Source organism: Microtus oregoni, unplaced genomic scaffold, assembly GCF_018167655.1.
Source record: "Microtus oregoni isolate MIOR12 unplaced genomic scaffold, Mior012 000012F_ref0000307, whole genome shotgun sequence".
Lineage (NCBI taxonomy): Eukaryota > Metazoa > Chordata > Mammalia > Rodentia > Cricetidae > Microtus > Microtus oregoni.
This window is the reverse complement of record NW_024543071.1, coordinates 41675158-41698506: the sequence shown is the minus strand read 5'-3', so window position 1 is coordinate 41698506 and position 23349 is coordinate 41675158. Positions and strand designations below refer to the sequence as shown.

Genomic DNA, 23349 nt, shown 5'->3' with positions numbered 1-23349 from the left:
TTTTTTAAATACAGGGTCACATGATTGATGTTTGTCTTTATAAAATAAATGTAAAGGCATTTGAAAAGATTTTTGGAGAGTCAATATGCTAACACTAACAGCCATTTGATAAGCTCTGCTGTGTGCCTGATGATGCCCTAGTGACTTCAGAAACACTTCATCCCATTGAACATGAAAACAAGAGACCACTGTGGTGGTTGGGATGTAGGCTCTGGAACAAGTGTGGTTTCGGTTCCCAGCAGTACCACCTAATGAGCTGTGTGCCCTTGGGTGGGTCACTGAATATCTCTGGGCCTCATATTCCTCATTTGTAACACGGGGCTATTACTAGCACTGTGATTAGACTCGAGAAAGTTGTTATTCTAGAGACTAGAACTCTCTAAACAGTGTATGTTTGTGTTAGTTGTGGGTTTTTAAATTACTTCTCGCGGCACACTTTCTGAATTTGTATTGCCACTCCAAATAGCATAGATCCGAAACACATGGCTTAGAACATTTAGAGAATTTGCTTAGGGTCAAACAGGAGATGGTGTGAAAAGGCTTATCTGCCAACTCCCAGTCTAACACAGCAGTACGTGCTGAAGGGGAGCAGATACCCTCTGGATCAGATTGAGATGGTAAGGACACGGACAGAGGTGGTGTGGCTCACATCCGCATCTCCATGATCCTTGCTGGCAGGACCAGGTCACATTAATGCATATGGCTAGTTCTTGCCCCAGATCTGAAGAAGTGCCTCTGGATTGCGTGTGAGGTGGCACACATGAAAAATAAGAGATGTTTTACTTCCAGGAACTTTTCCATGAGAAGATGCCGGGACAAGGATAAGCCTTTGAAGTATAAAGCATGGGCTTAACTCAGCGTATCCAGACATACAAGGTGCTCTTACCCAACCTGTGTGGACTATGTGGGAACAAATGAGATATGCAGGAACATGAGCCAATATACAGCACCAAAATACATGAGACATGCAGATATCACTTAGGGCTGAAGAAAGGTACCCTTTGGGGTGAAATCATTCGGGGAAGGTCCTTCGATTTGGGTCTGGAACCTCTCTGGGCCCCGGATTACTAATTGGGAAAGTGTGTGTGTATTTGGGGGTGTGTGGAATCCTGAGGCCCCACCGAGCCTTCTTCCCAGAGTGCGTGTAGTCAAACCTAATATACACACCAACAGTGTTCTTAGCAGGAAAACAATCAAGCTCTTATTCACAAGCTGCTTTTATATCAGCATTTCATATTAGCATCAAGGTTTAGAGCCAAGACTGTGCATTGTGGAGCTGGCTATTTGTGGAGGTCTGGCAGGATACAGAATCCACGCGTGTAAATGGCGATGGTACCTGAATTGCTCCCCCTGTATGATCAGTGTCCCAGCTGCACTGCTTAGGTTTTGCATATTATCCCCGAATCACACAAGACCCTAAAACTGAAGAAAAAGAACCGCTACTAATGCATGTTGGGTCATTCTGAGGGGGGAGGAACCGCTCTGCATTGAGACCGCGTGTATCTATGGATTGTCAGTGAGGCCAGGCCCCGAGGAGACAGGACCACCTGATTTAGTGAGTTCTCTCACTAGGACACAGTTTCTCTCTTTTCTTGTCCTTTATTACAGCCTGACTCATATTTGTTCCCTACAGGCAGGGCGGCTTTCCCGTGGCTCTGTGTGTTCTGAGCCCTCCTCTCCTCATTGGCAAAAGGCTTGCCACCTGGAGTGACTACAGAATGAGAAGGTTCTTACCCATCCCTACATTGCAGCAAGCACTCTTTGCCCAGCTGGAACCAGCCAGGTCGGCAGGAGTGGCATTGCATGCTGTGGGGTCCTTCACAGGTCCTGCAGGAGTTGTGGCAGGGCACACACCGGCCGCTGTCCTTGTCAGTGTGGTAGCCTTCTGGGCAGCTTTTAACACAGGTTGTGTCTGTTGAAGAAGGAAAAGAATCCGTCTTGACAGAAAGCCTGACCTGTGGCTTCCACAATCCTTTTTTTGGGCAAGGAGGCATCACATGAAAGGAGAGATGAGGTCCTGTGGGCTGACTGATATCAGTGATGATAGAGGTCAGCATGGACAGGCCACGACAGGCAGAACGGGAAGTGCAGGCTGGGGCTATGGCCGTTGAGGGTGGTTGGGTACCTCTGCTTTCGTTTTCTACTGTTGCTATAACACTGACCATGAAATTTGTTGTTGTGTGATGTTTTGATTGCATTCTGATACTCCTGAGACTGACAATCAAGTTGGTTTTAGTCAGAGGGCAGCGCTAACTACTATCTGACCAAAATTAACCATAGAGGTTTTGGAGAACTGAGGGCAGAGAGGATGCTGGGAAGAAGGGGGGGCAGAGTTGGAGGAGTCTTGAGCCTTAAAGAAGCAACATAGGAAGTACATAGATAAGGTAAATGAGCCTTGGTGAAGGACATAGGTTAATGGAAATGAGTTAATTTAAGCTGTATGAGCTGGTTTAAGAGAAGCCTGAGCTATTGGCTGAGAATTTATAATTAATAATAAGTCTCTGTGTGGTTATTCGCGGAGCGGTTGGTGGGACAGAATTGATTGACAGTCTAGACAGAAAATTCCGCCTATACTTTGTGGCTTTCAAACAGAAATGGATCGTCTCACTACTCCAGAGGCCAGAAATCTAAAATGAGTGTACAGAGCTACATTCCTTTTAGAGGCTGTGGGGTGTCTGGTTTTCCCCTGTTTGCTTTTAGAGGGTGTCTGTGTTCATGAGCTCAGGAGCTCCTTCTCTTCTGAGGGTAATATCCTCCTTGTCCTTCTGATTTCATCAACATATACCTCCAATCAATTCTGTTCTTATCAGACTCTTGTGATTACATTGGTCTCATCTGTTAAAACCAATATCTCTCTGCCAAGATCTTTCATTAAGCCCAGCTACACAGCCTCCTTTACCATATAAAATATATAATTGAAGGACTGAGAGATTATGGCGTGACACCTTCAAGGAGAGCATAATTAGTCTATCACAGTCTTCCAAAAGCTTTCTTGTTTTTAAGCAGCCTGTTTCTGGTGGTATGGGGCAGGAAGGAGAGAGTGTGAGGGGATCAGGCCAGGGCAAATCCCATGCCCAGTCTTTGAGGGCAGTCTCTGTATCTAGATGTAACCCTAATCCATTTACATCCCCAGATTAAGGGAAGACCTTCTCTAATGAATGTCTTCCTTTCTGCAAGAAGGTATCTAAGGTGATGCTAGATTGGCCGTTATTGGAAGAGAATGTCCTAGTGGGTGAGATTGTGTGAGAGATCCACTTAGAGGGCTATTTTTAAGAGGAATAACTTTGAGAAAGGAAGTTCACCGACCTAAAATAGGCAAAGAAGACTGGTGTTTCCAAGGGTCATCTATTGAGAGGGACCAGCATGGCCTTCCTGATGCTCTCTCACCAAGAGCAGGAAGCTGGCCACCTATTTTTACTGTGATTATTTCCCTTGGAGGTCTAGTCTACCGACTGGGAAAATAATGCCAATATTTTGTGGGCTTCCATGCATTCACCTCTTTTTAATAAATTAACTCATTGATTAATTGATTGACTGTTTTTGAGACAGTGTCTTATATAGGCTGTCCTCAAACTTCCTATAAAGCTCAGGCTACTCTTAAACTCCTTGTCTTCCTGACTTCACCTCCTGCGTGATGGGATTACAGGCATAGGCCACTATGTCCTGCTTTTCCACTTTTTGGATACAGGGTCTTGCTACGTGTAGCCCATAGTGGCTTTGAACTTGAGATTCTCCTGTCTCAGCATCTCCAGTACTGGGATTAGAGGCATGTGCCATCACACCTAGTCAAAACGATGACTTCATCAGCAAATACTGAATCCAGAGGCAACTATGAGAAAGAGTGGGACAGCTGCATGTTCAAGGTGTCTGTGCACAGACCACTCAGTACCGGGGAGTCAGTGGAGAAATGGAATCATCTCGAGGAGAGGATCTACATGAATACCACTGACAAGAGGCAGGTGGATCTCACACTACTCCAGACATGGCTCTCAGAGGATATAAGCTACCTCTTTTGCCTGAGAAAGTACACCCACCATCTAGTCATGAGGGAGCCACTTGCCAACTCAAAAGAAAGAATAGGGATTGAATTCTTGTAAAGGGTCCACAGCATAAAATAGCATAAAAGCAAATTGTGTCCCAGATGAAGGAGGCTACAAGATCCGAAAGGCAAATGCATGTAGACCTTATCCCAAACCCTGTCCTAAAGGGAGCTGGGACCATTTATTATGAACAGTAGAGTTAAAACATTCTAGACTTATTTGTTTTATGTGTATTACTGTTTTGTCTGCATATTGGTATAGGTACATCATTTGTGCCCGAACCCACAGAAGTCAGAAGAGGCGTCAGATCCCCTGGCAGTGGAGTTTCAATGATTGTAGTCACTGCAGACACTGGGAACCAGACCTGAGTCTTCCGCAAGAACAAGTGCTCTAAACCGCTCAGCCATCACTCACTGTGTCAATGCAAATTTATTCGTGCTGACAATGTCCTGTGTAATGAAAGGGATTGTCTCTGTGCTAGGAAACATAGACCAAAATGTTCACGGGGAAAGGGACTCAAACGTGTCTAGCTTCCCCTTCAGTGTTTCAAAGTGAAGGTAGATTGTGGATTAGCAAGTGCATGGGGATGGGGAAGATGAAGGTTAGCAGTGGGTGAAGTGGGCAAAGGGCAGTGTGTTCCTTGGACCATCCCATCTTGTCTGTTTTCTGTAGGTTTAAGAAACATGAAAGAAATGTAAAGAAAAATAAGCGAAGGACAGGAAGAAGTTAACGGCCACGGGGCACCAACATCACACCCTGCAGGCTCATGTGGAGAGAGTTGGCACAGCCGGCCTTGATGTATGGTGTAACTCACTGAGAAGAAGAGTCTCTCTAGGGCAGGTATAGCACTGGTCCTCGGCAGGCCCCGAGCAGCGGGAGCACTTCCTGTGACATGGCTGGCACCTGTGAGTGCCCTCATCCCAGTACTCAACAGCTGCGCACTCCTTGGGCGCTGTGCAGACCTCATTCACGATCGTCAGGCCTTCCTGACAAGCCAGGCAGGTCCATTCTGATGAGCAGATCCAGCAGAATTCGGGGCAATCTGTGGGTATGGCAGGCAGCCAGGCAGAGGGGGGTGAGAGATGGTTAAGGCAGGGACACCCCTTTAAGAAATGAATACCGTTCTCCTGGAGACTTCTAGGGCTTTGTGCCCAAGGGTATGGGGACTTGGTCGCTCAACACTATGAGCAAGGTCACACAACAGTATGTGGCCTTTCCTCTATCAAAGTCCCCATTGCCACGGTCTTTCCCACATCTCCTAGAATACCTCTAGCTAGTCACTAAGCAGTTACTGGAATGTAGTATAAGTGCCCAGTGGCAAAGGCCTCTTTGGTGTTCATTACAAAGGCACAGTGCTGGTGTGAGAAGACCTGCGTACAATAGGCACTTACTTGGCAGATGTGTGGGACAATCAATGAAGAACAGTTGACCCTTAGAGGTTCCAGTACCCATCATCACCTCTACTTGGAATCCTGTTCTTGCAGACATGTGCAGGTTTCTTCCTACAGTCATTGCTCCCTCCTTTTCTTGGTATCTTCCATAAAATCTCTCAGATTTCAGTTCCTGCTGGCCCCTCTTCCTACCCTTCCTTTGCTGTCTCCCTTTTCTCTTGACTTGGTGTCCTTAGCATCTTCCTCTTGGAATAGACCATGAGCTCTGTAAGGGCAGGCCTTCTCTCTGGAGCAGCACACAGCACACAGAAGCTCTCTCCCACCCCCCAGTTTCCCCGGATGGAGAGATGCATGGTTTTCCTGTCACTATTATCATCTCATTCTCTCTGCACCAGATTGGGACCAAAGACGCCAAGTCACTCATCCAGAAGAGAATAGAACCAGCCAGGTGTGGTGGCACATACTTGTAACCACAACTCTTGGGGGACTGGGCAAGAAGAGGGCACATTGACAGCCAGCACAATGGGATTCCATCCAGATGTTGCAGGAGATAGACCCGGATGGGAATCAAGACCCTTAACAAAAGCTCTTGCCAGTTCAGCCCCAGGACTCAGGAAAGGTGGTAAGCTACTCCCTGCTTTAGAAAAGCCTGTCTCCTAGGGTGCTTTCCTCTCTTCTTCGAGAAGTCCTCTCATAATGGACAATCTATGTTTTCTGTTTCCTGGTTACTAGAAAGAGATTAAGGAAGATTAATGCCCAGTTGAAAAATAAGGGGGCCCAAGGAACTACAGACCCCCTCTCCTTTCTTGTTTTATTGTTTCATGCAGTACTAAGAGTCCCTTGCAGGCTCTGGGACACACTAGGCAAGGGCTTTCACACTATGTTGCTCCCCAGGTCCAGCAGTTCCCTTCTGGGCTGTGTAGTGGCAGAAGAGCCAAATGGGAGATGAATGGGGCCTGGGATAGAAAGTGCTGAGGGGAAGGAGGGCGGTGAGGAGAGGAGAGGGAAGGGAGCTGACGGGCAGGTAGGAAGGCCTCCGTGGGATCTTTTAAGTGTGTGAACTCATTGGTGATTTGAACCCTCAAGAAGAAACATCAGCTTAGAGCACCCTTTAGAAGTTCATCAGCTCTTGGAAACTTTACATGGAGAACCCTTTTCTATGGGCATGTGCCATTAGTCGGGCCGTGTGATCCGTAACTAGCAGGACTCACATTCTCAAAGCTTATGAATGGTGCATTTGAAAAATAAACTTTTGCCAGGGCTGTGGTGACACACATCTTTCATCCCAGCACTAGGGCAGCAGAGGGCAGCAGATTTCTGTGAGTTCGAGGCCAGCCTTGTCTACAGAGCAAGTTCCAGGACAGCCAGGACACAGAAAAACCCTGTCTCAACACCCCACGCCCCAAAGAAAACAATGACAAAAAAGAACCTGTGTTCAAATTTGACTTCTTTGAGCAGAAAGGATAAAAGTGATTTGAGAACTGTGACTGGATCTTCCTGAGGCCCAAGAGCGTGTTTTGAGCATCCCTTGCTTGGTCCTGCAAACCGGAAGTCCTTACCTTCGCATTTGTCAGTCCCCTCGTCTTTGTAGGTTCCCTCGGGGCACACGTCCAGACACAGCCCATTGTAGAGAACCTTGGAAGAATCAGTGCAGCCCACACAGTCATCTTCCTTGGGGCCATTGCACTCCAGACAGTTTTTATGGCAGGAGACACACTGGCCCAAGTCAGGATAAAAGTGCTTGGGACAGGAGGGACGGCATGTGTCATCGTGCAGGAAGAAGTTCGGCATGCATTCTGAGGAAAGAAGGAAGTAGCAGGTTATCCCCCAGGGACTGCTGAGAAGAATGCATGGCTCTTGTGGTGGGCTAGCTCATTTCTCAGCTCTCTGAGCCTCTTGACCTAGGATAACATTTGCCCTTCCCCAACCAGCCAGGATACATCCCCAATATCTAAAAATCCCTGGCTTGGGAGTAAACCCACACATGGTGGCCTGATTATATGATTTTGGATTTGTGTGCTGACGTGGCCTGCACCTTCCAGGTGCAAAAAGTTTTAGTGCTGTGGGAAATAGTGAGGGTCGGAATGATGGAGTCATTGTTCAAAGACCTGGGAACAATAGCTGTCCACAGACAGCAGAATGAAACTAGACCCATACTCATCACCCTGCACACAAATCAGTTCCACATGGACCAAAGACCTCAGTGTGAGAGTGGAAACCCTGGGACCGCTAGAAGAAAGCTGACTGTACGGTACAGTGTATAGGTTCAAAGGACTTTCGGAATGGAACTTCATTCGCCCAGGAATTAAAGCCAACAGCTGACAAGTGGGACCTCATAAAACTAAAATGCTTCTGTACACCCGAGGAAGCAATCAGCTGCATGAGGAGGAAGCCCACAGAGTAGAGGAGAATCTTTGATAGCTGTACATCTGACAGGATTAACATCCAGAACATACTAAGCACTCAAAAGAGTGGAAAAAAAATCAAGAAAACAAATGATCTAATTAAGAAAATGGGCTATAGATCCGAACAGAGAATTCTTTAAAGTCTTCCACATCTTTGGCCAACGGGAGATGCAAATTAGTATTACTTATTACTAGTATTAGAGAGATTTCATCCAAGATCAAGACAACAGCTGACAACAGACGCTGGCGAAGATGCAGGGAAAGGAGACGCCTAACCCGCTGTTGGCAGGATGGAAAGCTGGTACAGCCTCGATGAAAATCAAGGTGGAGAATTCTCAAAAAGCTAAAAGCAGACCTAGCATGTGACCCAGCTATATGACTCCTTGGTGTATGACCAAAGGACTCACTATCCTACTCAGGTTCTTGCTCAGCCAGGCTCACTGCTGCTCCCTTCACAGTAGTCCTTTCCACAGGACGTGGAAACAGACTAAATGTCTGTCACCCGATGACTAGATAATGACACACTGGAATACTATTGAGATACAAAAAAATTCAATCATGAAATTTGCAGGTAAATGGATAGAAGCAGAAACGATGATACTGAGCAAGATGCACCAGACCCAGAAAGACAAATACTGCATGTTCTTTCATGTTTGTGTGTCCTTTGTCTGTATCTTTAGATGTCAGCATGTGACCCAAAGGAGCTGCAGAAGCCAGGAAGTTTAGAGAGAGTCATGGTGGTACAGAGGAGAAGGAGCTCTAGAGAAGGGTCTAGAAGGAAGCAGGTGCTATGCAAGGGGAAAATGAGGGTGGAGGTCTGAACTTGTGGGAGGGAGGGGAGGTAATTTAGAGAGAGAGGAGAGAGAAAGATAAATACCACTAAGGTTGCTTGAGAAAGCCTTAGGGAAACATTATTTTATAAGCTTTCCTTTACATAGACACTACAGAATACAGTAATAGGAGAGCCTATTTCTCTCTCTCTCTCTCTCTCTCTCTCTCTCTGTGTGTGTGTGTGTGTGTGTGTGTGTGTGTGTGTGTGTGTGTGTGTGCAGGTCTATGACACTGAAGGATAATGCTCCCCTCAAGAATTATTGACTAACAAAAATCCCAGGCAAGGGAAATCCCCTTTCAGGTTCCAGGGTTGTCTAAGAGACTCCCTAGTGCCGTATAGCCTATTGTTGCCTCCCAGAAGTTGGAAGTTAGACTCTACTGCTGAAGACACCACACACTGTAGACACATGACTTGGAGGATATGATGTAAAACTGATCTCTTTCCATGATGTGGGATCACAGGTAGAAGATGTCTTTAGGAGGGGTGCCGTCGTTACCTATTGCTCCACCACCTTTTTTTCCCATATCTTTATAACTCTTTCGCTAATCACCTCTGTGATTTTTGTTTTTATATTTGAGACGGATCAGTCTCTTCTATAAGACCTTGACTCTCAGTGGGGTTTGGAGATCTTATCTGTAACTCAGTGTTCTGGGTTAGGAACTGGAGCTCTCAGAAACAAACAAGCAAACAAACAAAACAAAACAGCTGTGTTCTAAAAGGCTGGCTGACTGGTTAGGACTGCACTCTTGTGGAGTGTTGGAATGTTGTAGATCCAGAATCAAATTATCTTGGGCTTTCTTTAGCTCCTTAGCCATTCCTTGACCACCTCTGTGTTGGACCTGTGACGGTCAGGTAAATTCTCTTGGGATGTGTTAATTTAACGGACCATTAGCTCTACAGAGCCTGAAGCCACAGCTGTCATCAGGTAGTACATGAAGCCTATAGCAGAGATGTCCTCATGTTGCTACCGGCTGTTACCGCCAGAGCTTTTTTTTTTTTTTTTTTTTTGGTTCTTTTTATTATTATTTGTTATGTATACAATAGTCTATCTGTGTGTATGCCAAAGGCCAGAAGAGGGCATCAGACCTTATTACAGATGGTTGTGAGCCACCATGTGGTTGCTGGGAATTGAACTCAGGACCTTTGGAAGAGCCGGCAATGCTCTTAACCGCTGAGCCATCTCTCCAGCCCCACCACCAGAGCTTTTAAAAGAGCCTTGATTCAGGACTTCCTTCTGCTCTGATTTGGAAAACATACGAACCGTGTCACACTGAAACATGGCAAGTAGGGTAACCTGGATCTTTGCTCCTAGGCCTTGGTCATTCATATCTGTCCCCAGAATGAACGTCTCTGATTCCCTTTGAGGTGAGAGTTGAGGACATTGGGAGGAACGCTTGTTTGTCTTTAGCTCAGAGTCCCAAGGGATGAAGCTTATCTCATCCTCTGCTTGCTCAATGATAGGCCAGCAGGTGGCGAGTTTCACTGAAGGTGGAGATTGATTCTTTCTGTTCTCAGATAGGGGCCCTAGCCAGTGATTCCTCAGGGCCAGGATCCCTTTGGGACCCTGAGAATGTTTTTTGTTTGTTTGTTAGCTTTCTATCAAAGATGATTTGTCTGTCAAGGGCCAATATGCCTTAAATCTCGCTCATCTTGTAAAACTTTTGTGCAAAGGAATTCAAATCTTTTCATCTTCTCCACCTAGTAAAGCTTTTGTTTGTGAAGAGCTGCCCCATGCCTCTTCCACATTCCTCAGACTTGGTGGTCCAGACCACTTGTCCCACTGCTTTCCTTTTTTTTCCCCCAGAAATTCTTTTTTTTTTTTTTTTTTTTTTTTTTTTTTTTTTTTTTTTTGTTTTTCGAGACAGGGTTTCTCTGTGGTTTTGGAGCCTGTCCTGGAACTAGCTCTTGTAGACCAGGCTGGTCTCGAACTCACAGAGATCCATCTGCCTCTGCCTCCCCAGTGCTGGGATTAAAGACGTGCACCACCACCGCCCGGCCCCCCAGAAATTCTTTTAAAACTAGCCAACTGTGTAAGACTGGGGGTCGAACCCCAGTCAATAGGGGAAAGACACAGCACTCCTACATTAGGAGAAAAACCTATCAGGTTTCCTGCTGGGTGTGCCTGCTAGACCAGCTTGGGTCACAGCACAACCTTTTTGTGAGAAGAGATTGCCTTCGTGGGTTCTCTTAGTTTCGTTCATGTGTTTCTTTGTGCGGGAGAGAATGTGCTTTTCCTCAGGATGCTTCCAGGTACCTTTGCAGGTTTCCTCGTGGATGCAGTCCTGGCAATTTTCAGGGCAGTGTTTGCAGACACCTTCCACGGCCACATGCTTTTCAGGGCAAGTTTTCAAGCATACCCCGTGGTCTAGGACAAAGTCTCCTTCACAAGAGTGACAGTTGGTAGCATTTCCCTCGCACGTTCTGCACGGGGAACTGCAGTGTTCACAGATCCCCTCTTGTGCGTAGAAGCCCCTAGGAAAAGGAGGGAGACTGCAATTAGGCCAATTAGAGATGAATGTCAGCTGCTGACAGGAGACTCAGACAAAAAGGAAAGGCTGCTGCTCCTGTCCGTCAAAACGAACCCACAAGGCTCACCGAGGGAAATAAAATGGAAGAGGTGGGCTTCCTCGGGAACTTTTAAAGTAATTGAATTTGTCTAAAACTTTTTCATTTGTCTGATTTCCTATTTATCCCCAAATTGTCATTTTCTTTTTTCTCTGTTAGAGCTTTATTTTACAATGGAAAATAGGAAAATATTCTAATTCACACACACACACACACACACACAGAGAGAGAGAGAGAGAGAGAGAGAGAGAGAGAGAGAGAGAAGAAGAAGGAGGAGGAGGAGGAGGAGGAGGAGGAGGAGGAGGAGGAGGAGGAGACATTAATAGAGATTTCAAACCAGGCCTGACTATGGAAACAGCCATTGGTGTCTATCATTTACGGGATCTAGGAATATGTTTCTGTTCTTATATTTTATTTGTGTGGGGTGTACTGTAGTAGTCTGTGTTCTTGTGTATACACCCGTGCGTGTATGTGTAGAAGCCAGTGATTGACATTGGAGCCTTCCTCTATCATTCCTCACCTTATTTTTGAGACAGGATCTCTCTTTCTGAATCTGGGGTTTATCACTTTTAATAGATTGGCTGACTGGAGGGCTATGGGGATCCTCCTGTCTCTACTTCCTCAGTACCAAGACCATAGGAGTGCATCACAGCTCCTGGTATTTATGTGGGTGCTGGGGATTGAACTAAGGTACTCTTGTTTGTGCAGAAAGTACTGGTATTTATTATTATTGTTGTTGACAGGTTTTTCAATATGTAGCCTTGGCTGTTCTGGAACTCACTATATTGACCAGGCTGGCCTCGAACTCACAGAGACCTGCCTGCCTCTGCCTCCTGAGTGCTGGGATTAAAGGCATGTGTCACCACTGCCTTGGTACTATATAGTTTTAGACATTACTAAGAGGCCTTGGATAAGAGGTAAGAGCAGATGACAGCTCTTTACCCTTCTTGTTAGAGATGGCTTTAGAAAGTGATATACCTGGATGATGGCGTTGGAAGGAAATCTGAGGGAAGGAGGGAGGGAAAGGGAAGGGACAGTCACCCCTAAGCTGCTGGTGACTGAGTGGGGAGGTAATGCTGGTAGCCGAGGTAGACAATGCAGTCTGCAACTCTTCCAGGCCAGCCAGGAAAGGCAGCCAAGCAAGGAACAAGAACAAGTGGAAAAAGGGGGTTTCTGGTGAAGCCAAAGTCACCAGTCACCAGTGTGAGGCTTCAAGTGGGAGAATTGCCATTTTGACCCAAATTTTGTTACGTCTTGCTAAACTTGTTATTTCTGGTCTGCTGTTCTCTTCCCCACAGGTGACTTTAGGAGACTAAAGGAATTCTAAATTAGAGGGGCCTACAAAAGCATAGCAATCAAACATAAGTAGCTACTAACACTATTTGTAATTCATAACTCATTCACTTGGAAGTTTAGAAGAGGCTCGTGCCACGACTCTGCATTTGGGAAGCAGAAGAGAACCGAGAAAATTCAGTTGTCGGTACAAGGTGGGAAAAGAATAGTCAGGCCCCACACAAACATGTTTTGGTCAGCGAGGAGCCTCATGTGTGACAGCCCACATCACGGACGCTGTGTGTAGGTGGCTACTCTACCCAGGCTTGTGTAAGAACGGTGTGCCACTCACCCGGGGATGAGACTGCCTGCTGACACCTCTCTGAAAATATCCCCCACTGTTGTGCAATGCTGGCCACAAGGCCGCTGTCACAGAAATATGAATCCAGGTGTTGACAAGTCACAGGGAGAAGTGGGTGTCTGGCCTTAGGTGCGCTTTAGCTTCTGTGGGCCCACAGTGAGGCCACAGTCAACAAATAACATTTAGTGGGTGCTCTGGCTGTGCAGAGAGCGTTCTAGGGAGAGGAAGGAGCCTCTCTGAGGTGCTGTGGAGAATGAGAAGGAGCACAAAGGGAGGGAGACACTTACTCCGGGCAACTGTGGTAGCAGCGGCCCTCATGGAGGAGCAGAAGGTTGTCCGGCTGACTTAGGCACTTCTGGCAAAGGTCAGCCCCAGTGCAGGAGGCACAGTCTTCAGCACAGCTCTCGCAGCTGCCGCTCCTGAGCGATGGCCACGTGCCTTGGGGACAGGAGGGAACACAGGTCTGCAGCCACAGGTATGTACCTGAAAATCAGGGCACAAGGGCAAAGGACAGTTGTCATGGCTACTCCTGCTAGCGCAAATGTCATCCAGAGGACTGACACCCAGAACAGCGGTGTCTTTTCTTCCTTCCTTCCTTCCTTCCTTCCTTCCTTCCTTCCTCCCTCCCTCCCTCTCTCTCTCTCTCTCTCTCTCTCTCTCTCTTTCTTTCTTCTTTTTGCTTTTTCAAAGTTCAGGTATTTGGAACACCATTTCAGGCTTGTAAAAATATTTATCTATCTATCTATTTACTTATTTTTATTAGTCCTTTAGATTCGTTAGGTCTTTGGGAAGAAGATCAGCCACAGGGGGCTTTGCCCTGCTTCTTTTATACAGTCTGACATTAGATACTGCTCACCACAGGGCTTCCCTTTGTCCTGCTGATGAGCCCTGTCATCTAGGCCGTCACATGCGAACTGCTCCTTGGGACCCCCTTTCCTTCCACCCAATCTGTGACAGGTGTGACTGGCATGGCAGTGAAATTTCCAGAATCCTCCCCTTCAACCCACACTCTGTTTTCATGTGTGCTTATCAGAAAGGACATTATTGTTATTCTAAAAGGCAAATTTGGGCCATTGCTGTCAAACCTTATTAATGGAGCTTAAGGCCTGGAAACTACACAGTGGAAGGGGAGAACCGACTCCTGCAAGTTCCTCTGACCCCCACATATGTGCTGTGGCATGTTCATACCCACACTCGGAAATACATAAATGTAATCTTTTTTTTTAATTAGGAGGTTAGGGAGAGCTCAGTAAAATGCAAAGGTAAGAATACGAGTTTGAACCCCAGAACCCACATAAAAAGCTGGGTGCAGTGGTGAGTGCTTGCAATCCCAGGACTAGGGACATAGGGAAGGGAAGATGCTGTGCTCGTTGGCCAGGCAACTAGCTCAGCTGAACTGGTGAGCCCCAGGCCAGTGGGACACCTGTCAGAAACAAAACACCAACTTGGAAAGCCATCTTGAAGAACAACAGTTTGACCTCTAGCCTCCACACGAGAGCACGTGTACTGGTGCACACCACACACACACCCTACAAAATTAACAAATGATGTAAGGATAAAAAAATAGGGTCAGATGTGTGGTGGCATATGCACTTGGGAGGCAGAGATATGCAGATCTCTGTGAGTTTGAAGTCAGCCTTCTCTACATAGTAAGTTTCAAGCTAACCAGAGCTACACAGTAAGATGGTTTCAATAAATAAATAAATACATCAATCATGTAAAAATAATAATAACAAAATTTAAAACCATCTCAACTAAAATTCTAAAGCATCTTGTTTCCGTTTCTGGATGTGGTTGCTCATATTTCCAGCCTTGCTGCATCTACCATTTTCAATGCTGCCTCATGTCAGATCTCACAACAACAGCCCCTGATTCAGGGCGTTAGCCAAGTCTCAGCTGCTAGAGGCCAGCCCAGATTCGGAATACCAAGTCAAAACTGTAGAGGGAAAGGTCTTGAAGCTATAAAAACCTTTATTACAGTGTACATATAATAAAATGATTCTCCATTTTATTATTGATTGTTGTTATTCATTTATTGTGTCTGATTTGTAAATTCAAGTTTATCATGGGAAGTATGTATAGGAAAACAGTACACATAAGACTTGGTTCTACTGTGGTTTCAGATAGCCATAGACTTTACTGGAACCCATAGCTAAAGAATAAGGGGTTGACAGTATTAATAACATTACACATTTATATATGGATCTTATGCTAATTTTTAAAGATGCACTTTTAATTTTATTTTTAACTATGTCTATGTGTGCCTGTGTGTCAGTGTGTATGAGTGCAGGTGCCCATGAAGGTAGATGCTGGGAACTGAGCTTGGGTTCTCTGCAAGAACAGTATGTGTTCTTTTTTTTTAATTGATTTTATTGAGCTATACATTTTTCTCTGGCAACAACTTAAATGCCCCTCGAGTGAAGAATGGATAAGGAAAATGTGGTACATTTACACAATGGAGTACTATACAGCAGAAAAAAATGACATCTTGAAATTTGGAGGCAAATGGATGGATCTAGAAAACATCATATTGAATGAGGTAACCCAGACTCAGAAAAACAAATATCTACTCACTCATAAGTGGTTTTTAGACATAAAGCAAAGAAATCCAGCCTACAATTCACAATCCCAGAGCACCCAGACAGCAATGAGCAGTGTATGTTCTTATCCACTGCACTGGGTCATCTCTCCAGCCCTTAAAGATAATTTTTATGGGAGCATAACACTACATAGGCAATCTATCCTGAGGAAGTTATCTATGCCCGGGGTTTCTATAAAACGGTAAGATCCAGGAAATGGGCTGTTCTGTTGCCCCTTCCCTTCCCCTCCCGGCACCAAGTGTAGACTCAATGATGAGGGAAGCCGCAGTGTGTTCATCTTCATACTTATCCTCGTCTTAGATAAAAGAACAAGAAACTGTAAAGTACCCCCAGATTCCAGAAAATTCTGTGGCCAAATCAACCCGAGGCTGCACCATGCTTTTGGAGTAAGAAGCATTTCTTTGTCCCAGAAGGAACGTTTTCGTTGCTGGCTTGTTGTGTGCCTCCCCCGGGAGGATACTATGAGAGTAGATCAGTACTGTGCACCTGAACACAAACCTCCATCAGCGTGCAGGCGTGATGACGGTGTGCGGGTTCAGATCCCATCGCCTCCCCCTCCACACTGACCTGCAGGACAGGAAGTGCAGAGAGTTTCAGATCCAGCGCAGGTCTTACAGGAAGAATGGCAAGGTTGATATTGCTTTGTGGCATCTGTTTGGGCAAGGAAGAAGTCAGACTCGGCCTCATCGCAAACTGTCACAGTAGTGGAAGAGGCCTCACTGTAACTCAGTCCTCGTTCTTTTCAATTTTATGCTAGCTAACTACTGGCTACCACCCTGTAGAATTTATTCATTATTTTCTCAAATTCTTGCCTTGGAAACATTATCAAGATTTCCCTTGTAACCGCTCAATGACAGAAAAGTTATGGCTTACAGGACAGTCGTCATACTATGAGCTAACAAATCATGCTGCTTTCACATGTTTGGACCATGTAGGCGAATGTCTGTGTGTCCATATGTTTGTGTGTTTGTATTCTCCCTCTGAGAGCATCTGCAAGAAAGCTTTTCCAGAAAGCCACCTCAGAAAGCTCGTGGGACAGTTTTTCATATACACAGGGCAACCTCATCCACCCCACTCAGGGCACAGGGAGATCTTCCCAGTGTACAACCCACAGGGAAGTCTACCTTCTCTGATTGTAATGGCCCTGACCCCTTCCTCTCTCCTTTACCCTCTTCTCCTTCTAGGAGCCTGGTAGATGGCCCTCTACTCATGTCTGCCAACCCAGCTGGACAGCTTATGGGTAGGATAACCATGAATACAGTAATCAAAGTCTCAGAGTCTCCAAAATGACAGAAAATGGTTCCTCCCTCGTAGAACTGTGAACCTCAGGGAGGCAGTGTGTGTCTTGTTTAATGCTGCTGGTGTGTGAAGTCCTTACTTTAGTCCTTCCTTACTGCTCGGTGAGACAGTGAGTGAGGTCCTTACTCAACACAGGGCTCACGGAGACAGTGTGTGAGGGGTTTAGCACAGCGACTGAGTAACAGACCTTCACCTTCTCCCTTTCCTTTTCTTCCTTCATTCTTCCACACCATTTCTGAGGCTGCTATAATTTCTCTTTTATTTTCTTAATCCACACTGGGACAGGAACCAGGGGCGGGCCTGGTGTGTTCGGTGTTTCTTGTGATTACAAAGCCTCTCAGCGTTGTTGCGGAGGAGACCAGGGTGGAGTGCAGACAGGGCAGAGAGATATGACTATGTTGATCCATGTGTGCAGTATGCACATGTAACGCACACCATAACATGCATATACACCCATGACGCATGCGTATGTAGAGCCAGCCACACAAGCAGTCACATCACTGCTCCCGAGGCCTTTCCACCTGTTTCACCTGGAGACAACCTGTGACCATAAGGAGAGGCCGAAGGAGGGCAGCCATAGGCTGGGATGCTCAGAGTGCCAGTCATCCCTGAGCCCTGCAAAAACTACGCTGTATCTGGCCACAGGCTGATTTTCGGTGGACTTTCTCATTCTATACCGAAGGGTTTTATTCACAAGGATATGGGATTTATTTTTTCATATATTTGTGAAATTCAATAGCTATCCACACATACATATTTGTAATTATATAAATTTAACATTCTGGCAATTTTGCTGTTTTCACTGCATAAACTTGGTATAGAATTCTGCAATGTTCTCTCATGTCCAGCAGAGGGAGCGCTGAACAAGCAGTTCACAGTAATTAGACCACAGCATCCAGTAGGTTAGCCAGTCAGACCGAGTAAGTTGTAACTTTATTCATGGTTCACATTTTTAATCCCACTCCAGAAATTCTAACCTTGCTAACACTGATGAAAAAGAGGGAAAAAAAAAAAGGAAAAGGAAAGAAATCTCTTCAGCCAATTAAGTTGTACCTCTTAGCCGCAGGCAACTGTAAAAAACCAGGGCCTTCTTATTCTCATAGAAAATAATTTATAGTTGTATGGTTCTATATCTGCATACTGAATCTATTCACATTGTGCATCACTTTGCACTACAGGTTTTGTTTTTATTTGTGTGTTTTTTTTCTTTTTTTGTGACAGGGTCCTGCTATGTAGCCTAGGCTGTCCCTGAACTTGTGAGTCTCCCACCCCAGCCTCGTAAGTACTTGGCTGACAGACGTGCTCCATCATGCTTGACTCGCCTTTCTGCTTTTTAAACTCATCTTTTGAAGAGCAGGCCTTGCTGATAAATGAGGAACCTCTCGTTCCTTTTGACAGCTCTGTAATATTTTCCTCTATGGATGTGCCAGCCTTCATTTCTTTTATTATAGCCATTTAGTTTTCCAGTCTTTGCTATTTTAAAGGACACCTTAGTGTCCAAGAAGGCCTATGTTGCTTCTTTAGCCTATTAAAGATTTGCAGGGATGGAGCCTGGTGATGGAGCCCAGGGGCTCGTGGTTGCTAGGTAGTTCCCTGTGGCCGAGCTCCCATCCAGCCATATGGCTCTTTGACGGTCTTTCCCAGACACAGTCCTCAGTGCATCGAGAATGGCCTTAGATGTGACAGGATCCTCTGCCACTGGATCACACAGATTTCCCAAGTTGTCCACTGCCTTCTTATGGCCCTCCTGTCTCCTCTGTCATGACTTCCGTATCCCCATTGTCCTGGCCTTCTGACTGCTGGGCTTGCTTTCTGGAGATGGCTGTGGGGTGGTGACCATCTCCTCCCTATTTCCCTGTTACCTCTTTTGACTTGAACTTTCCACCTTCGTTGCTCCTGCAGCAGGTTCTTCACCATAGATGGGTTTTCAGTGGGAACAGCTTCTTTTTATTAAAAAAATAAAGTGTTTGTTTTAGCGATAGAAGAACTAGGAAGAAGATAAGCTTCCCCTATGCCCCCACCTCCCAGAGATGTCTGCTGTGGATTCTTCACACACAGATCCCCCCCCCTGAGATGTGGACGGTGGAAGGACTTTTGGGATGCAGTCATTCGCACCCTCTGCGTGTAGGATACTGAGCCTGCATGAGCCATTCAACACTCTCCATACAAGAGATGCTTCCTCTTGCCACAGCCTTTGAAGGCATCTTTTCAGAATCCTTTGCATATGTATTTGTATGAATCCTATTTCATTTTTTGTTACATTTGCAGATTGCTTGGCCCCACACATCCATTGTGGTTCTTATTGTAATGAAGCTACAGGCACATCTTTGAGGGGATGCACTTGTGGCCAGTCAGGATTCTGATTGTGAGGGGTCCTGGCTGGTCTGTGGATGCCTGCTCTCTGGGACTATTTTTTTTTCTAGACCAATACTATTCTTCGATGTCCCTCAACCTCCCGCCAATTGTTTTCTTTTGTGACCCTGTTGTGAACCGGTGTTTTGGTCGGGACAAAGGGTCAGGAAACAGGACCCCTAATGTTTTGTGGGATGTTAAGTTTTCTCGGGTTCGAGAGGATGATGTAGTGGTTTCATGCTCTCATTTTACAGTCGAGAGAACTGAGGCTCACAGAGGAGGAAGAATGCACTCAGGGTTATGCTACAGTGAACAGCCAGGCCAGGATTTGAACGCAGGGCTCTCAGTTTCTAGAGCTACTGTTCTTACTGTGTGTTTTTTTTTTTTCTTTCTGCTATCCATTTGCAGTGCTGGGATCCAACTCAGGGCCTCATGCACAGGAGGCAACTGTTCTCCCGTTAAGCCACACTGGAAGTTTCCAGGTCTGTCCATCATGAAAGCTCATGTCCACTAGAGAGGCTCTTGAGCAATTAATTTCAATTTGAAAGTCATTTGAGAGAGATCAAAGTGGAGCTCGGTTGGGGAGACAATGCTGATTTGCAGCGTTGCCAATTTTGGTGATGGAAACATGTCTGCCATAGCTAATTTTAGGCGGGCAATGGCCTGGCAACACACAGTTCCTGGATGCATAACAGCCAGAGCAAGCCAGTACAACTGTCCCTTGTAGCACTGGGCCAAAGGTTTGATTATCCTACAGGGTGTGTGCTCTTTACATTCAACTTTCCTATTGGTTAAGTCGCTAAAAATGCCACCATCCTTCCTAGATGAGGCAAGCACACACAGAGATGGACGAATCCCTTCTAGGAATTTGTGGCATCTTCAAAGTTACCCGCAGTTACTATCACACAGCATTTATCTCCCACAAAGAGGTTGACTTTCCTCCCACAGAGTCCCAGACTCCAGTATTTCCCAGAGTTTAGGAATGAAGATCAAAAGGACAGCTAGTGGTGAGTGGCTAGGATGTGGTCAAAGATAAACGTTTGCTCACCAAGCCGCGCTTTGTAGATTAGTCCTTGCTAGCAATCTGTAATTAGAGCCTGCTAGGACCTGGTTCTAATCAATGAGGGAAATAGGTGGGCCGGGCCACTCATGCATGTTTGCTGGAACTTTCTGAGACACCGGAGGGGAAAAATGCTTCAGAAGAACAAAATGCTTTAACAGCGACCGGGAAACTGTTCCCGTCCCCAGGTCCGGTAAAGCTGTCTCCGGGAGCTGATGTCTCACTGCCCCTGGACGTGGTGACATGCCGTCACCTATTCAGAAGGATCCCTGTCATTTAGCAACATTGGCCCAGGACATCATCACAGTGTTAGTAAGTGGGGCCCAGGGCCTTCCTGGGACTTTTTTAGTGGCTGGAAAACATAGTAAAGCTGCCATTCTTGAAACTCAAGGGTCTTGGCTGCAGGACTTGCCTGGCAGGCCTTGGTGAGTTCTCCACCCTTGGGCTCTGGGGAGAGGGGAACTCATTCTGGGGAGAGTTGACAAAGAATGGTGGTGGCTCTTCCTCACTCTCATTATTGTCCTTCTGATTAGCCACAGGGCTAAGAAAAGAGGGAACGCAGTGTCATTCAGTCTCAAGGTCACTTCCCCAAGCACACAGAGACCTCTGTAGCACTCTCCGAGTGTGACCTTCGGATCCCATCATGGCTGTGCTGTTTCTGTTGGAGTGAGCTGAAGCTCAGGCTGTTCTAGCATTCTACCTGCATCTGAGTCTGTTTTTTTTTTAAAAAGTCCCAATGACAAGGCTGAAAACCCGGCTGGTAACACCTAGGCCGCTCCATTCTCTCGTCAACACCCTGTGACTTGTTCCAGGCTTCCTCGAGGTTGACCTAGGATGACTGAAATCTGTTCCTCATCATCTGAGAGGTGTAGCTAATTAGTGCTTGCTCTCTGGAATGCTCCACTCTCTTATTACACTCCTGACCTTGTTTTTAGGGGAAGAAGGCAGGAGAGATGTAGGCACTGGCGCCAAGCCTCCCCACTGTTAGTGGGATGCGTTCCCCATTCACTACCCACTCGGTACTGCAGCTGTGTGGGGAGGGTGCGCCGCCGCCGCGGCTTCACCTTGCTTAGTGAGCAAACGCTTTCCAGCAACTCTCTGTTAATGCTTTGCATGTCTGATTTCATAGATCACAGAAATGGAAAGTGCAGTTAGGTCATGGACTTCATTGCTTTTGTCCAGCCGCAAGAAACATTCTCATCTGCTCCCAGATTCCCTTATTGGTGGGAGGCCCCCAAAGAAAATAAAACCTTTCTCATTGCAAAAACATCACATTGTGATCACAGGGGGCTGGGGGGAGAAGGAAGCCTGGGTGTGGTGCTCCCACAAAGGGGAACAATCAAAGTCTGATTTTTGCTTGCAAAATGCGTAGTCCAGTTGAAGAGACATGTAATCATTGGGGGAATCGAGTCGGCTCTGACTCTCTTGGCTCCCTGCACCTTTTCATCATCTGGACGCCAGATAAAATACAGATGTTCAGGGCAAGAAGCGCAGCGCCAGACTGTTTCCTTCTTGGCTTCTTCTACCTCTTAAAGCCCAAATGCCAGACCGACTCGTTTTCAGCATTTTGGTTCAGCTATAATTCACAGAAGATATCCCAATCTGGATTGAGTAACTTTCTTCTTAGCCCTGTGTCGGAAACAGCCTAGGGTGCTCTGGCCTTTGGATGTTGTCTTAGGAAAACCAGATGTGCAGAAGTGTCATAGTGGACAGCAGCTATGACACCTGTCCCCAGGAGGGACCTTCCTCCTTGTCCAGTGTGGCCTCCTACAGCTGCCACTGTCACTGTACGGAGTGGGCTCTTCCCCAGAAATTTGGAAGCACCTTTATTTTTCATAGCGTAGCTGAATGTGAGTCAGACTGCCCACCCCCATAAAAAGGACTTGGGTTTTTAGCCTTCTCCAACATGGGGATGTCATAGAAAGATTATAATTGCCTCAAAGGAAGCCCATAGTGGGGTTGCAGAGGTGGAGAGGCCAAGTCTAAAAATGCAGAGAGGGATGAATACCAGTCCCTCACGCCTTCTTGAAGACCAAATCTTTCCCATATGCACCTGCAGAGTGCAGCACCCCTCCCCACCCAGCCATGCTGAGGATCAGACCCAGGGCCCCATGCACAGTAGGCCTCCACCCCAGACAGGGAAGGCAGCTTTCAGAAGGCCAGTGCCAGCTCTCCAGGAAGCTAGCCTGCTTAGCATCAGCTCCAGTGTGTCAGGGTCACTGAAAAGGCTGCCCTGGGGTTGAAGGTTTCCTTTATTGTAGAGATCCATCACATGATAGAAACTGTTGTGAAACCTTTGAGAAGATGGGAGGTAGGCCACTGCCCATGGTCCTGGGCCTCTTATCTCTAGATCATTCACATCTTGCCCTCTGCTTTGCTCTTGCTGGCCACATGCCTACTTCAGCTTCCTACCTTTGTGTCCCACAAACTCCCAGATTCTGTAAAATAGACCTTCTGCACACTGTGAATTTGTATTTCTCTCATTGGTCAATAAAGACGGTGATTGGCCCATAACAAGGCAGGATAAAGCTAGGTGGGAAAATCAAACAAGATACAAGAATGAAAAGTGTGGAATCAGAGAGTCACAGAGCAAGATGGGCACTCCAGACAGAGAAAAGGTACTAAGCCACGTGGCAAAGTATAGATAAAAAGGAGTTAATTTAAGTGTAAGAGTTAGCCAGTAATAAACCTGAGCTATCAGCCAAACATACTATCAGCCAAACATTCGTAATTAATATTAAACCTCTGAGTAATTATTTGAGAGCAGGTATGGAAAAGAAACATCCACGGACACCCTGAGACTTGAGGGTCTTGGAGCAATCGTGATTCTCCCTCAAAACCCTTCTCTCAGAAACAGTGCTGAAGAGGGAGGAAGCAGAGAATGCCCTGGGCCTCCCTCTGCCAGGTACGTACCGTTCCGGAACTTGCCTTCCCCCTCTTGGGGCCCTGTGCGCCAGACACACGCCCCGTGCCACAGCTGCAATCCTTCTTGACAGCTGCTGCATTGGTTGTAGCCCAAGCCGGTACAAGTCTCACAGGCTCGGTGGCAGGGCTGACACTCTCCCAACTCTTGGTCTCCGTAGAAGCCAGGGCCACAATCCTGCACACAGCTGCCACCTTTGGAAGATGGGGGAGGGGCATGAAGAAGGGTCTCTGGTCAGCTGGGCTTCTG

General features: G+C 46.4%; 1 protein-coding gene across 1 annotated transcript in view; it reads right to left on the bottom strand.

Annotated features, from left to right (window-relative positions):
* The window catches only part of Pcsk5 (proprotein convertase subtilisin/kexin type 5), a 429292-nt gene that overhangs the window by 16681 nt on the left and 389262 nt on the right, over window positions 1–23349 (bottom strand). Inside the window, exons 27-34 of the mRNA XM_041661614.1 lie at window positions 23091–23294; window positions 18628–18708; window positions 16034–16117; window positions 13154–13349; window positions 10923–11140; window positions 6991–7227; window positions 4855–5082; window positions 1735–1912 (exon numbers count right to left, since the gene is read on the bottom strand). Of these exons, the coding sequence (XP_041517548.1) occupies window positions 1735–1912; window positions 4855–5082; window positions 6991–7227; window positions 10923–11140; window positions 13154–13349; window positions 16034–16117; window positions 18628–18708; window positions 23091–23294 (1426 nt within the window). The remainder of the gene's footprint in view (window positions 1–1734; window positions 1913–4854; window positions 5083–6990; window positions 7228–10922; window positions 11141–13153; window positions 13350–16033; window positions 16118–18627; window positions 18709–23090; window positions 23295–23349) is intronic.